This window comes from Pseudophryne corroboree, chromosome 1 (assembly GCF_028390025.1).
Source record: "Pseudophryne corroboree isolate aPseCor3 chromosome 1, aPseCor3.hap2, whole genome shotgun sequence".
Classification (NCBI taxonomy): Eukaryota; Metazoa; Chordata; class Amphibia; order Anura; family Myobatrachidae; genus Pseudophryne; species Pseudophryne corroboree.
In genome coordinates this window covers 1,244,168,228-1,244,181,740 of record NC_086444.1, presented here as the reverse complement: position 1 = coordinate 1,244,181,740, position 13,513 = coordinate 1,244,168,228, and the positions used below count along the sequence as shown (strand labels likewise).

The window sequence follows — 13,513 nt, the reverse complement described above, 5'->3', positions numbered from 1 at the left end:
GTATGGAGGGGTAGTCAGATGGGATTACAGAGATGGGCGACACGTGTATGGAGAGGTAGTCAGATGGGATTACAGAGATGGGTGTTACGTGTATGGAGGGGTAGTCAGATGGGATTACAGAGATGGGTGTTACGTGTACGTAGGGGCAGGTCGGATGGGATTACAGAGATGGGCGACACGTGTACGGAGGGGTAGTCAGATGGGATTACAGAGATGGGCGACACGTGTACGGAGGGGTAGTCAGATGGGATTACAGAGATGGGCGACACGTGTACGGAGGGGTAGTCAGATGGGATTACAGAGATGGGCGACACGTGTATGGAGGGGTAGTCAGATGGGATTACAGAGATGGGCGACACGTGTATGGAGAGGTAGTCAGATGGGATTACAGAGATGGGTGTTACGTGTATGGAGGGGTCTGGTCAGATGGGATTACAGAGATGGGCGACACGTGTACGTAGGGGCAGGTCAGATGGGATTACAGAGGTGGGTGTCACGTGTACGGAGGGGTAGTCAGATGGGATTATAGAGATGGGCGGCACGTGTATGGAGGGGATGGTCAGATGGAATTACAGAGATGGGCGACACGTGTACGGAGAGGTAGTCAAATGGGATTACAGAGATGGGCGACACGTGTACGGAGGGGATGGTCAGATGGAATTACAGAGATGGGCGACACATGTATGGAGGGGATGGTCAGATGGGATTATAGAGATGGGCGACACGTGTATGGAGGGGTAGTCAGATGGGATTACAGAGATGGGCGACACGTGTACGGAGGGGATGGTCAGATGGGATTACAGAGATGGGCGACACGTGTACGGAGGGGATGGTCAGATGGCATTACAGAGATGGGTGTTACGTGTATGGAGGGGATGGGCAGATGGGATTATAGAGATGGTCGACACGTGTACGGAGGGGTAGTCAGATGGGATTACAGAGATGGGCGACACGTGTATGGAGGGGATGGTCAGATGGGATTACAGAGATGGGTGTTACGTGTATGGAGGGGATGGTCAGATGGGATTACAGAGATGGGCGACACGTGTACGGAGGGGATGGTCAGATGGGATTACAGAGATGGGCGACACGTGTACGGAGGGGTAGTCAGATGGGATTACAGAGATGGGTGACACGTGTATGGAGGGGTAGTCAGATGGGATTACAGAGATGGGCGACACGTGTACGGAGGGGATGGTCAGATGGGATTATAGAGGTGGGTGTCACGAGCACAGAAGGGTGCGGTCAGGTGGGTGTAATAGCGTGTGAGATGTATAACGCAATGCTCTGCAGTGTTACTGTATCTCTGTCCCTCCCCGCACTGTAAGAATGGCGTGTAGACATCTCGTTTATCTCCTCAGAGAACAAGAGACACTTTGAGCGGTGGCGCTGGCCGCCGGTGTGGTACCTGAAGGAGGAAGATCGCTACCTGCGCTGCAAGAAGGAGCGCGAGCGCGAGGAGGAGATTGTCCGCAAGCAGCACAGCAAGAGCAAGTGGTGTTTCTGGCGCCCTTCATCATCCTCTTCCTCATCGTCCGTGTCCTGAGCCCCACGGCTACATGTTCTGTGCCTTTCATGATGGCGGAGAGCAATCTATTCCTGAGTAATTCTCCTGGCCTGGTATCTAGCCTCTCCGTAGGCTGTACCCTCGGTGCCAGCGCCTTTCAGTGTTATTGCACTAGAGCCAGCAACCTGCGGCAGCTCATATGTGATTATTAACCACTAGAGGTCTCCTCCTTCCCGCTCCCAGGTGCGGACATCACTCGGGAGCACCGCGTGTCCACCGGGGAGTTCTAGACAATCTCTCTGGACTTTATAGACCTCCAGCAAGTGATACCAATGCAACAAGGCGGAATATACAGTGACAGTACTGACCACTGCAGGTACAGGCCACTAGTATGTGTCCGGGATACTCATTATCACTATACACTATGAGTTTACTTAGTTACTCAGTATTACTATAGATCTCAGTATTGTTATGGTAGAGTGGTGGGATACTTGGTATAATTATACAGTGCAGATTAGGAGTGTGACGGGCTGACGTGGTAAGTGGCCGCGATACGTAGTGTGATGGGCTGACGTGGTAAGCGGCTGCGATACGTGGTTATTGGGGGCTGTTACCGCTTTGTACTTACGGATAGGGTGTATAATGCTGCTGCACCTTGTGTTTTTTGCCCGTGGTTGCCGTAGCACGGTGGAAGGTATTCATCGCTCTTCCTTCGAGACTTCTTGTTATGTTACATTCATACATAAAACACATTTCATGTTCAGGGTCCACAGGCATCCACAGGGATGACAATGGGGTGTAGGTGGTAGGATAGGACCGGGCACCAAACAGTTAAGCTGTTGATATCCCAGGATGCTCCAATGCTTCCCCCCCCCCCCCCCCTATACCCCGCCCCTAGCCCAGGCTGTTCAGTTGAGTTTTGGTGCTAGCAGGAGCCGGTTGCACCTTTTAACAGTGGGGCTGCTACTTTCAGTAGAGCCAGCAGCGCTAGCCAGTCCTGAGGAGGTCAGCGCTGCTGCTCCTCAGATTCTGAGGGGTCATCTGGGGAGGCTGATGAGGTTCCTCTCTCCCTAAGTCCCCTCAGGTGAGGAAAAGCATGATTGTACCAAAAACCCCGCCATTCAAACACCAGAAGGTTGTTAGTGCTGAATTTCCTCAGTCAGATCAGCTTAATGACCTCATGCTTGAAGCATGGCGTACCCCTAGTAAAAAGTTCCAGCTACCAAAATGCTTGGTTTATTTATTTTTTTACCATCTGGTGATTGTGTTAAGTGGGAGGTTCCCGCTACAGTGGATTCCCACGCAGCGCGCCTGGTTAAAAGCTCTACCCTACCTATCCCAACTGCATCTTTCCTGAAGGAGACTTCGGATAGAAAAATTGAGGCTTACAGGAGCCATTACACAACGGTCTGTGGCCGCTGCCGGGGTGGCTAAGGCTATTGAAAGGTGGGCAGAGGCTCTAGGAAAGCCTCCCCTCTGACATTACACGGGAACAGCTGTCCCACATCACACACATTAGGGATGCAGACTCCTACTTAGGTGAAGCAACTTTGGGTACTGGTCTCCTGACTTCCAAGGCATCTGCTACCTCTGTGGTAGCCTGCTGCATCTGGCAGCACTCATGGAAAGCTGACACGGACTCCAAGAAGGCCCTCGAATCACTGCTCTACACTGGGGAGATCCTGTTTGGCACAGAATTGGAGAAAATAATAGCTACTCTGGCAGCCTCTAAAACTGCTTTCCTGCCCTCAGCATCTGCTCCGAAACTTCGGACATCCTCCTTTCGGTACTTTCGCCACCCAAGGCAAAGCTAAAGGACAGTCCCTCAGCAGTCGACCTTCACAAAGGCCTCCAAATCCATGGCCAAACAGGCTCAGGCTACCAAACATCCAGCGATCAAGTCTGAAGATAAACCTTCAGCCTGCTGGGGTGGGCCTCCCCCTGTGGTATCCCAGGGTGGGAGGCCAACTTCTTCCTTTTGCACAGGCCTGGCGTCAGTCCACCACAGATGCCTGGGTGCAAGAAGCGGTCTCTCACCGTGTCCTCTCTCTCATCCCTGAAATGCCGCCCCCTACAGTTCTTTTACACAAGCCCTCAATCAGACCCAAGCAAAGCCTTGGCCCTCCTGCAGGCCATTCAGTCTCTACAGAACTCAGGGTTGGTAATCCCAGTCCCTTCATCACTGCGAGGGGTGGGTATTTACTCTACCATTTTCCTGGTTCAGAAACCCAGTGGGTTTCAGAACCTGGGTATTTTATGGTATCTCTGGATATTCAGGATGCTTACCTGCATGTGCCTATAGCACCGTCTGATCAACTGTTTCTTCGGTTTGCTGTCCTCCAGCAACATTTCCAACTTCAGACACTGCCCTTTGGTCTTTCTACAGCTTCCCGGGTCTTTACCAAAATCATTGCTGTGATGGCGGCCCAGCTTTGTCGTTACCTGATCAGAATACTCCCATGCCTAGATGACCTGCTGATTCTGGCACACTCTCCGGAGGTCCTTCTCCACCATCTTCAGCTGACCATTACCTTCCTGCTTCCCATCACCAGCCTTTTCCTTTTCACGATTGATTAAGGAAAACAGATATTCAAAGCTCCTAGGAATAACCCCTCTCAAGTTATGAGTAAAATTATCAGAATCGGATGGTCCCAGCATCGTAAAGGTCTTGCCTGAACCAGGCTAATAAACTGGAAAAAGTCCTCCCTGACTCCTTCTCAAAGGATGTTACATCTGGAAGCTCTCCTGGATTTCCAGGTACAGAGAATTTTCCTGCCAGCAGAGAAAATTTCCACAATACTTCAGTCACCAGGTGTCAATACACTTAGCAATGCAGATCTTAGGGTCCATGGTCTCCACCATCAACATGGTGGAGTACACCCAATTCCATTACAGGCCCCTTCAACACCTAATCCTGTCCATGTGGAATGGGCAGCATCATCGGATCAGGTCCCAGACAATGGTCCTCTCTACAGAAGTTCATCTGTCCCCCCTATCCTGTGGCTACAGATGTCCCACTTGGACAAGGGTTGGCCCTTCTGGATCCTGGATTGGGTACTCCTTACCCTGCACAGGTGGGGCATGGTGACCGACCAACATCCTTTCAGGGAGTTGCTTGCCAGTTGACATCCTGGAGCTCCGAGCTGTCTACAGAGCACTCTCTAGCATGGGATATGCTCCAGGGAAGGCCTGTCCTTGTCCAGACCGACAACGCCACTGCAGTGGCCTATCTCAGTCATCAGGGAGGCACTCGCAGTTTGTTGCTGATGCAGGAGGTAGCACACATTCTCAAAGGGTCGAATGTCATCTCCCGGCCATCTCGGCTGTGTTCATCCCAAGGGGTTCTCAACTTTGAAGCAGACTTTCTCAGTCGTCATGTTATACATGCTGAAGAGTGGGTTCTACACCCAGAAGTTTTCCAGCTCCTGGCGGACAACGAGGCCTACCGGAAGTGGACCTCATGGCTTTGACACAACCACAAGTTCCGGTGTACGGGTCCAGGCCAAGAGACCCCGAAGCAGCCTTCGTGGATGCCCTGGCAGTGAAGTGGAACTTCAAGTTGGAATACTTTATTTCCTCCAGTCTCCCTCCTTCTGAGAGTGCTTTGCAAATCCAAACTGGAAGGAGGCACTGTGATGTTGGTAGCTCCGGCCTGGCCCAGGCACTATTGGTTTACAGATCTACAGAGTCTCTCCATAAACAATCCCTTTCCACTTCCGCTGTGACCAGACTTGTTGTCTCAGGGTTCCTGTCTACACACAGACCTTGCACATCTGTCTTTCATGGCGTGGCTCTTGAGTCATACCTTCTAAGATCCAAAGGTTTCTCTTGCTCTGTGATTCAAGCCATGCTTAGTGCGTGGAAGCTGTCCTCAGCCCTTATCTATTAACGTGTGTGGTATACCTACTTCCAGCGATGTGCTGCTAGACACTATGACCCTCTGGTCTTTCAAATTTCACAAATACCTTTCTCCAAGCTGGCATCTCTGAAAGTGCATGTCTCTGCTCTGAATCTAGTTCCAGTGACAAATTGATCCACTACCTGATTGGCTTTTTTTTTTTTTTTTTTAAGGTGTCCTTCACATTCAACCTCCCTTTATCCCTCCATTGGCTCTGTGGGTTTTGTAAGTGGTTCTGTAGGCACTACAGGAGTCCTGGTTTATACTTCTGGACTCAGTGGACCTCAAATGGCTGACAGTGAAGACTGTCTTCTGGCTATTGCATCTGCCCAAAAGGTGTCTGATGTAGGGGCACACTTCTGTCACTCCATCTTTTTGATCTTTCATCGTGACAGCTATCCTACGAACCCGACCTGACTACCTCCCCAAGGTGGTGTCCAGTTTTCACCTTTAACAAATAAATCATGGTTCCGGCTTTCTGCTCCCAAGACCTCTCCGCAGGGGAGGCTTCCTTGGATGTGGTCTGTGCTCTTTAGATTTATGTAGATTGTACAAACTCCATCAGGAAAACCGATTCCCTCTTTGTCCTCCTATGGGTTCCACAAAATAGGCTGGCCAGCAAATAAACAGACTGGCCACATGGCTTTGCAAGACTATCTCACAGGCTTACACGGAAGCTGACCTTCCTGTGCTGGATACAGTCTGTCCATTCTACTCCCTTTGTGGGTAGTCCGCCATGGCGCGTCTCCAGAACAGCTGTGCAATGCGGCCACGTGGTTTGCTGTCGACACCTTTCTTAGGTTCTATGCCTTTGATACATTTGACTCTCAGGATGCTTCATTTGGACACCAGATTCTCCTCTCAGCTCAGGAGTGTCCCCTCCATTGAACTGTTTTGGGACATCCCCATCATCATCCCTGTGGATGCCTATGGACTCTGAAGACGAAAATAAGAGTCATGGTAATACTTACCTTTTAACTCCTCTTTTTCTTCAAAGTCCATAGGATCCGCAGGCTGCCCACCCTGATGCACCTGATTTCAATGGGTTTCTTCTTGTGGTGACCGGTTTCCTTCTCTGTCGTGTGAGTGTTTCTTGAGTGTACCAGTCTTCCTTATCTCTTATCCTGCTCCTGCCTTGGGCTTGTTAACAAAACTGAATAGCCTGGGCTGGGATTAAGTGTTTGGGGCCTGGTCCTATTTTACCACGTACACCCCATTGTCATCCCTGTGGATGCCTGTGGACCTCAAAGAAAAGGTGTCCACAAAGGTAAGTTTTATCATAACTCTTATTTTCCACATTACATGCATTTTTATTTATTTTTTTGAATTATGGTTTTACTGCTTTGTATTAGATTGATGTATCTGTTACATGGGAAGGCAGAGGTCTTGTTTCTGAAGTTGCATGTATGTAATGGTGTTGCAGTACACATACGTGCATGCACAGTAGTGTGTTACATCTTATCCTACCATGTTACATTACAGGTATGCAGTGCGGCTTTATTACATTACGTCACGCGCTTTACCCATCTAGATGATTTTAGTGCCAATTTATTACTTACAAAGAAGTCACGAGGAAATGGTTCAGTATTTTGGTAATTTATTGGAAGCTGTAACACACTTGCATGGCGATCCGTGTTGTGTGGTCATATGTCATCTGGCTGGGAGCTGTAACAAGCGTGCAAGGTGATCAGTATTCCTGTGTAGTCACTTCACCTGCCGCATGGCTTGAAGATGTCACTTCTGATGAGATTACGGCATTGTTTTCCCGGGCTATTAGAGCATGTGTTTGAACAAGACGTTTTACAGGGAGTTTGATATAAACAACAGACTTTTATATAGAGTGCAGTATTTCCTAATGAGCATTCTCTCTCTAACAATGCTAGGTGAGATCGCTGTAAGAGTTGAGCACATTGTAGGTTTTTTCGTTTGGGATGTGTTCAGCATTTGGGTAGGTGTGTCACATACTATAGTTCTTACATTTGCTGTAGTATTCAATGCACCCATAGTTACAGCCTACCTGCATCAAGGCACGTGATTCAGTGGGGGTGCATATTCCATCACTATCCAGCTGTCCAAACTCATCATATACAGGTGGTCACTCAATACCAAGCTGCAGCCTAACCTCTGTGCTGAATTGGGATCACTTAGTCCTCAAAGCCTGTTCCTCCAGAGTTCCAAAATCTCTGCATGGAGGAGATGTGGCTCAGTGGATGCTGAGACCATGACAGCATCTTCTGAGGTCCATCCTCAAAGCATGGAAAAGATGTGATACTGTGACTTTCTCAGCATCCACTGAATCACATCTCCATACTGTGATGGTCTCCGTATCTACAGAATCTTCTGAGGTCCAACCTCACAGCATGGAGGAGATGTGACCGTCTCAGGATCCATAGAATCGCATTATCTTCTGAGGTCTATCCTCATCATGGATGAGATGTGAGTCAGCGGATCCTGAGACAGTCTCAGTATCTTCTGAGGTACATCCTCATAGCATGGAGGAGATGTGATTCTATTGATCCTGTGACAGTCACAGTATCTTCTGAGGTCTATCCTCATGGATGAGATGTGATTCAGTGGATCCCGAGACAGTTGCAGTATCTTCTGAGGTCCATCCTCATAGCATGGAGGAGATGTGATTCAGTGGATGTTGACTTTTATTCTCTTTCAAGACCTGTCTTCACAGCTGGAGGACGTATGACTTAGTACTTTCAAAGACCCTCACTCTTGTTTGCTGACCGCACTGCATACAGAACATGTGGTTCGGTGGAATGCCTAGACCACATGGAGGAGTGATGATTGTACTATTACTGACATTTTCTTTCACCTTTCTGTCCTCGCACAAATTTGAGGTGATGTGGTTTAGTGGAACGCTGTGGAATTTGCTCTTTCAGAAGTGGAACCTCACTGCTTGGGAGATTTAGTACATTAATTAGACCCTCGCCCTTTGGTTATCCAGCCTCACAGAGTGGAGATGATGTGATTCAGTGGAGTTCTCCAGATTCCCAGCCTTATAGTGTAGCGAATGTCATTCAGTAGCATACTGTGGACTTCACATGCTGTCTTTAGGGACAAGTATGAAGAAGATTTTCCTGCTGTCTGGAGTTCTAGCCTTATCCCAAAAAGGGTGATTTAGTGGCTGCTGTGGCCTTCATTTACTTGCCAGAGGTCTACATTTGTAGCATGGAGTGAATGTGACTCTTCACTGATGCTCTGCTGTGGCCTTCACGCCCTCACTTTTAAGGTCCAACCTGATTTCATGGAGGGGATGTGATTCTGTGGAACGCTTAGACTTTCACTCTCTTCAGAGACCCAAGTTCTCAGCACAGAAGGGAAATCATTTGATAGACTTTTTTATTATTGGTGTGACTTACGCTAAAACTGACTTGGTCCTTCATCCACGTTGCCAAACACCAGCCACGGTCCTTTTCCCGGCCACGGGGAGCAGTACAAGAGGCTCTTCCCGCACGGCTGCTCTCACATGTTTACAGCACAAAACCTGTCCTGCAAAAAAAAAAAAAAAAAACACAAAAAAAACCTGCTTCACAACCTCTGTGCCTTTCCAACCCAGTGGGAACTAGACAGTGGTATCCCGTTACCCTAATGGATGATGACCCACCCACCCCTCTAGCTCCACAAATCTCACCTGCCACCCCATTAGATTGCATGGAATGGTGTGGTCTGGTAGTGGGCAGTGGCTGGATTACTGGAAGGGGACTGGAACATTGTCTGTGGTGTGTCGCACTTTCACTGACCAAAATGCCACAATATGCCAAAGTACAAATGCTTAAAAAAGAAAAAGGAACTATGGCTGGTCAGTACGGTTGTATAATGTGACTGGTCAGTACAGGCGTGTGTATGGGACATGTGTGGTCCGTACAGGCGTGTGTATGGAGTGACTGGTCAGTACAGGCGTGTGTATGGAGTGAGTGGTCAGTACAGGCGTGTGTATGGGACATGTGTGGTCAGTACAGGCGTGTGTATGGAACATGTATGTAAGGGGTGACTGTGGTCCGTACAGGCATGTGTATGGGACATGTGTGGTCCGTACAGGCGTGTGTATGGCGTGATAGCTCAGTACAGGCGTGTGTATGGGGCATATGTGGTCAGTACAGACGTGTGTATGGGACATGTGTGGTCAGGACAGGCGTGTGTATGGGACATGTGTGGTCAGTACAGGTGTGTGTATGGGACATGTATGTAAGGGCTGACTGTGGTCCGTACAGGCGTGTGTATGGGACAGGTGTGGTCAGTAGAGGCGTGTGTATGAAGTGGCTGTGGTCAGTACAAGGTGTGTATGGAACATGTGTGGTTAGTACAGGCGTGTGTATTGGAACATGTATGTAAGGGGTGACTGGTCCGTACAGGCGTGTGTATGAGACATGTGTGGTCAGTACAGGCGTGTGTATGAAGTGGCTGTGGTTGGTACTGGTGTGTATGGGACATGTATGTAAGGGTTGGCTGTGGTCACTTCAGGCGTGTGTGGGGGACATGTGTGGCCAGTACAGGCGCGTGTATTGGAACATGTATGTAAGGGGTGACTGTGGTCCATACAGGCGTGTGTATGGGACATGTGTGGTCCGTACAGGCGTGTGTATGGGACATGTGTGGTCCGTACAGGTGCGTGTATGGGACATGTGTGGTCAGTACAGGCATGTGTATGAAGTGGCTGTGGTTGGTACTGGTGTGTGTATGGGACATGTATGTAAGGGTTGGCTGTGGTCACTTCAGGCGTGTATGGGACATGTGTGGTCAATACAGGCGTGTGTATGGGACATGTATGTAAGGGTTGGCTGGTCACTTCAGGCGTGTGTATGGGACATGTGTGGTCCGTACAGGCGTGTGTATGGGACATGTATGTAAGGGTTGGCTGTGGTCACTTCAGGCGTGTGTATGGGACATGTGTGGTCAGTACAGGCGTGTGTATGGGACATGTATGTAAGGGTTGGCTGTGGTCACTTCAGGCGTGTGTATGGGACATGTGTGGTCAGTACAGGCGTGTGTATGGGACATGTATGTAAGGGTTGGCTGTGGTCACTTCAGGCGTGTGTATGGGACATGTGTGGTCGGTACAGGCGCGTGTATGGGACGTGTGTGGTCGGTACAGGCGCGTGTATGGGACGTGTGTGGTCGGTACAGGCGTGTGTATGGGACATGTGTGGTCCGTACAGGCGTGTGTATGGGACATGTGTGGTCCGTACAGGCGTGTGTATGGGACGTGTGGTCCGTACAGGTGCGTGTATGGGACATGTCTGGTCCATACAGGCGCGTGTATGGGACATGTGCGGTCCGTACAGGTGCGTGTATGGGACATGTGTGGTCCGTACAGGCGCGTGTATGGGACATGTATGTAAGGGTTGGCTGTGGTCACTTCAGGCGTGTGTATGGGACATGTGTGGTCCGTACAGGCGTGTGTATGGGACATGTGTGGTCCGTACAGGCGTGTGTATGGGACGTGTGGTCCGTACAGGTGCGTGTATGGGACATGTCTGGTCCATACAGGCGCGTGTATGGGACGTGCGGTCCGTACAGGTGCGTGTATGGGACATGTGTGGTCCGTACAGGCGCGTGTATGGGACATGTATGTAAGGGTTGGCTGTGGTCACTTCAGGCGTGTGTATGGGACATGTGTGGTCAGTACAGGCGCGTGTATTGGAACATGTATGTAAAGGGTGACTGTGGTCCGTACAGGCGTGTGTATGGGACATGTGTGGTCCGTACAGGCATGTGTATGGGACATGTGTGGTCCGTACAGGTGCGTGTATGGGACATGTGTGGTCCGTACAGGTGCGTGTATGGGACATGTGTGGTCCGTACAGGTGCGTGTATGGGACATGTGTGGTCCGTACAGGTGCGTGTATGGGACATGTGTGGTCCGTACAGGCGCGTGTATGGGACATGTATGTAAGGGTTGGCTGTGGTCACTTCAGGCGTGTGTATGGGACATGTGTGGTCCGTACAGGCGTGTGTATGGGACATGTGTGGTCCGTACAGGCGTGTGTATGGGACATGTATGTAAGGGTTGGCTGTGGTCACTTCAGGCGTGTGTATGGGACATGTGTGGTCCATAAAGGGCGTGTATGGGACATGAGTGGTCCGTACAGGCGTGTGTGTGGGACATGTGTGGTCAGTACAGGCGCGTGTATTGGAACATGTATGTAAAGGGTGACTGTGGTCCGTACAGGCGTGTGTATGGGACATGTGTGGTCCGTACAGGCGTGTGTATGGGACATGTGTGGTCCGTACAGGTGCGTGTATGGGACATGTGTGGTCCGTACAGGCGTGTGTATTGGACATGTGTAGTCCGTACAGGCGTGTGTATGGGACATGTATGTAAGGGTTGGCTGTGGTCACTTCAGGCGTGTGTATGGGACATGTGTGGTCCATAAAGGGCGTGTATGGGACATGAGTGGTCCGTACAGGCGTGTGTATGGGACACGAGTGGTCAGTACAGGCTTGTGTATGAAGTGGCTGTGGTTGGTACTGGTGTGTGTATGGGACATGTATGTAAGGGTTGGCTGTGGTCACTTCAGGCGTGTGATGGGACATGTGTGGTCAGTACAGGCGTGTGTATGGGACATGTATGTAAGGGTTGACTGTGGTCACTTCAGGCGTGTGTATGGGACATGTGTGGTCCGTAAAGGGCGTGTGTCTGGGACATGAGTGGTCCGTACAGGCGTGTGTATGGGACACGAGTGGTCAGTACAGGCGTGTGTATGAAGTGGCTGTGGTTGGTACTGGTGTGTGTATGGGACATGTATGTAAGGGTTGGCTGTGGTCACTTCAGGGGTGTGTATGGGACATGTGTGGTCAGTACAGGCATGTGTATGGGACATGTATGTAAGGGTTGACTGTGGTCAGTTCAGGCGTGTGTATGGGACATGTGTGGTCCGTACAGGCGTGTGTATGGGACACGAGTGGTCAGTACAGGCGCGTGTGTGGGACGTGTGGCCAGTACAGGCGCGTGTATTGGAACATGTATGTAAGGGGTGACTGTGGTCCATACAGGCGTGTATGAGACATGTGTGGTCAGTACAGGCGTGTGTACATTATGTGAGAATTGCAGGAACATCTCCCGTGCCTGTGAGACGCAGTATGTGACCGTGTGACACCTCCCTTCCTAATCTTGTCCCTGGCACAGACTTGTGGAGCTGAGGGGGTTGAACTTTTTCCAAAAACAAGGGCTGTTTGTACCGTTATTTTTTGTTGTTTAATTGATGCAACCTTTGTACATTGTTGATAGTGACAAGAGACTGCCTCCAGCTGCCTGCAAACACTAAATAAACCTTTTATACGATAATCCACGTGTCTGAGTTATTCCGTGTCTCTCACTATGCCACATGGCAGCCTTATAATACACTGTGTATCAGAAAGTTCACAATACCCCCACTTTGCAGCCCAGTGCATAACCTGCCATGGTATAAATCTCAGCAGTAATCTGTTACAGGCCTGTATCACGGAACGAGTAATAGATAACAATTTACAGATGCTCTAATGGAATTAAATATAGTCTTGAAAGTTGATCTAAACAGTTCCTGCAGGTGTGATTACCAACGCCTTGTTTGAGAAGACTCATTACTCCCTCTAAACAGCATTATTTCAACCAGTGGATCTCAACTCCGGTCCTCAAGTACCACCAAAAGGCCATGTTTTGTGGATTTCTTAAATCATACACGGCTGGTGTCACAGCACCCTGCCACAGCCTGCACTCAGATACACCAACGCAGATGGGTGGTCGTGATGTGGGTTTAACTTCAATGGCTACTACGCCTAGTATTAAATGGCGCTTTGGTGATCACCAGATATGTAAATCATACAGTTAATACTTGCATGTAGTATGGGCCGTTTTCAACACGTGAAATCGTAAGAGGCACAAAGACGCTAATAACGTTTTTAAGTTTATTGAGAAATATCTCCAGAGTTAAGTTAAATAGAAAAACCGGTAAAAGAACAAGAAACACAATTTTGAAAAAATGTATAGATACATTTCAAGAAAATGGGATAAAATTCAGAACCCTAAGTTAATTTACTCTGAGTCTTAGGTGTTCTGAGGGGGAGAGACCCTAAGAGCCAGAAGCTAGTCCTACGCTTAGCACCCAACTACACTATTC

The 13,513-nt window shown here is 49.5% G+C and overlaps 1 protein-coding gene across 1 annotated transcript in view; it reads left to right on the top strand.

The window, feature by feature from the left end:
• LOC134931824 (rho-related BTB domain-containing protein 2-like) overlaps positions 1-12,702 on the top strand; it is a 121,740-nt gene extending 109,038 nt beyond the window's left edge. Inside the window, exon 10 of the mRNA XM_063925574.1 lies at positions 1,362-12,702. Coding sequence (XP_063781644.1) covers positions 1,362-1,546 — 185 coding nt within the window. The 3' untranslated portion in view covers positions 1,547-12,702. The remainder of the gene's footprint in view (positions 1-1,361) is intronic.
• Positions 12,703-13,513: the final 811 nt, after the last annotated feature.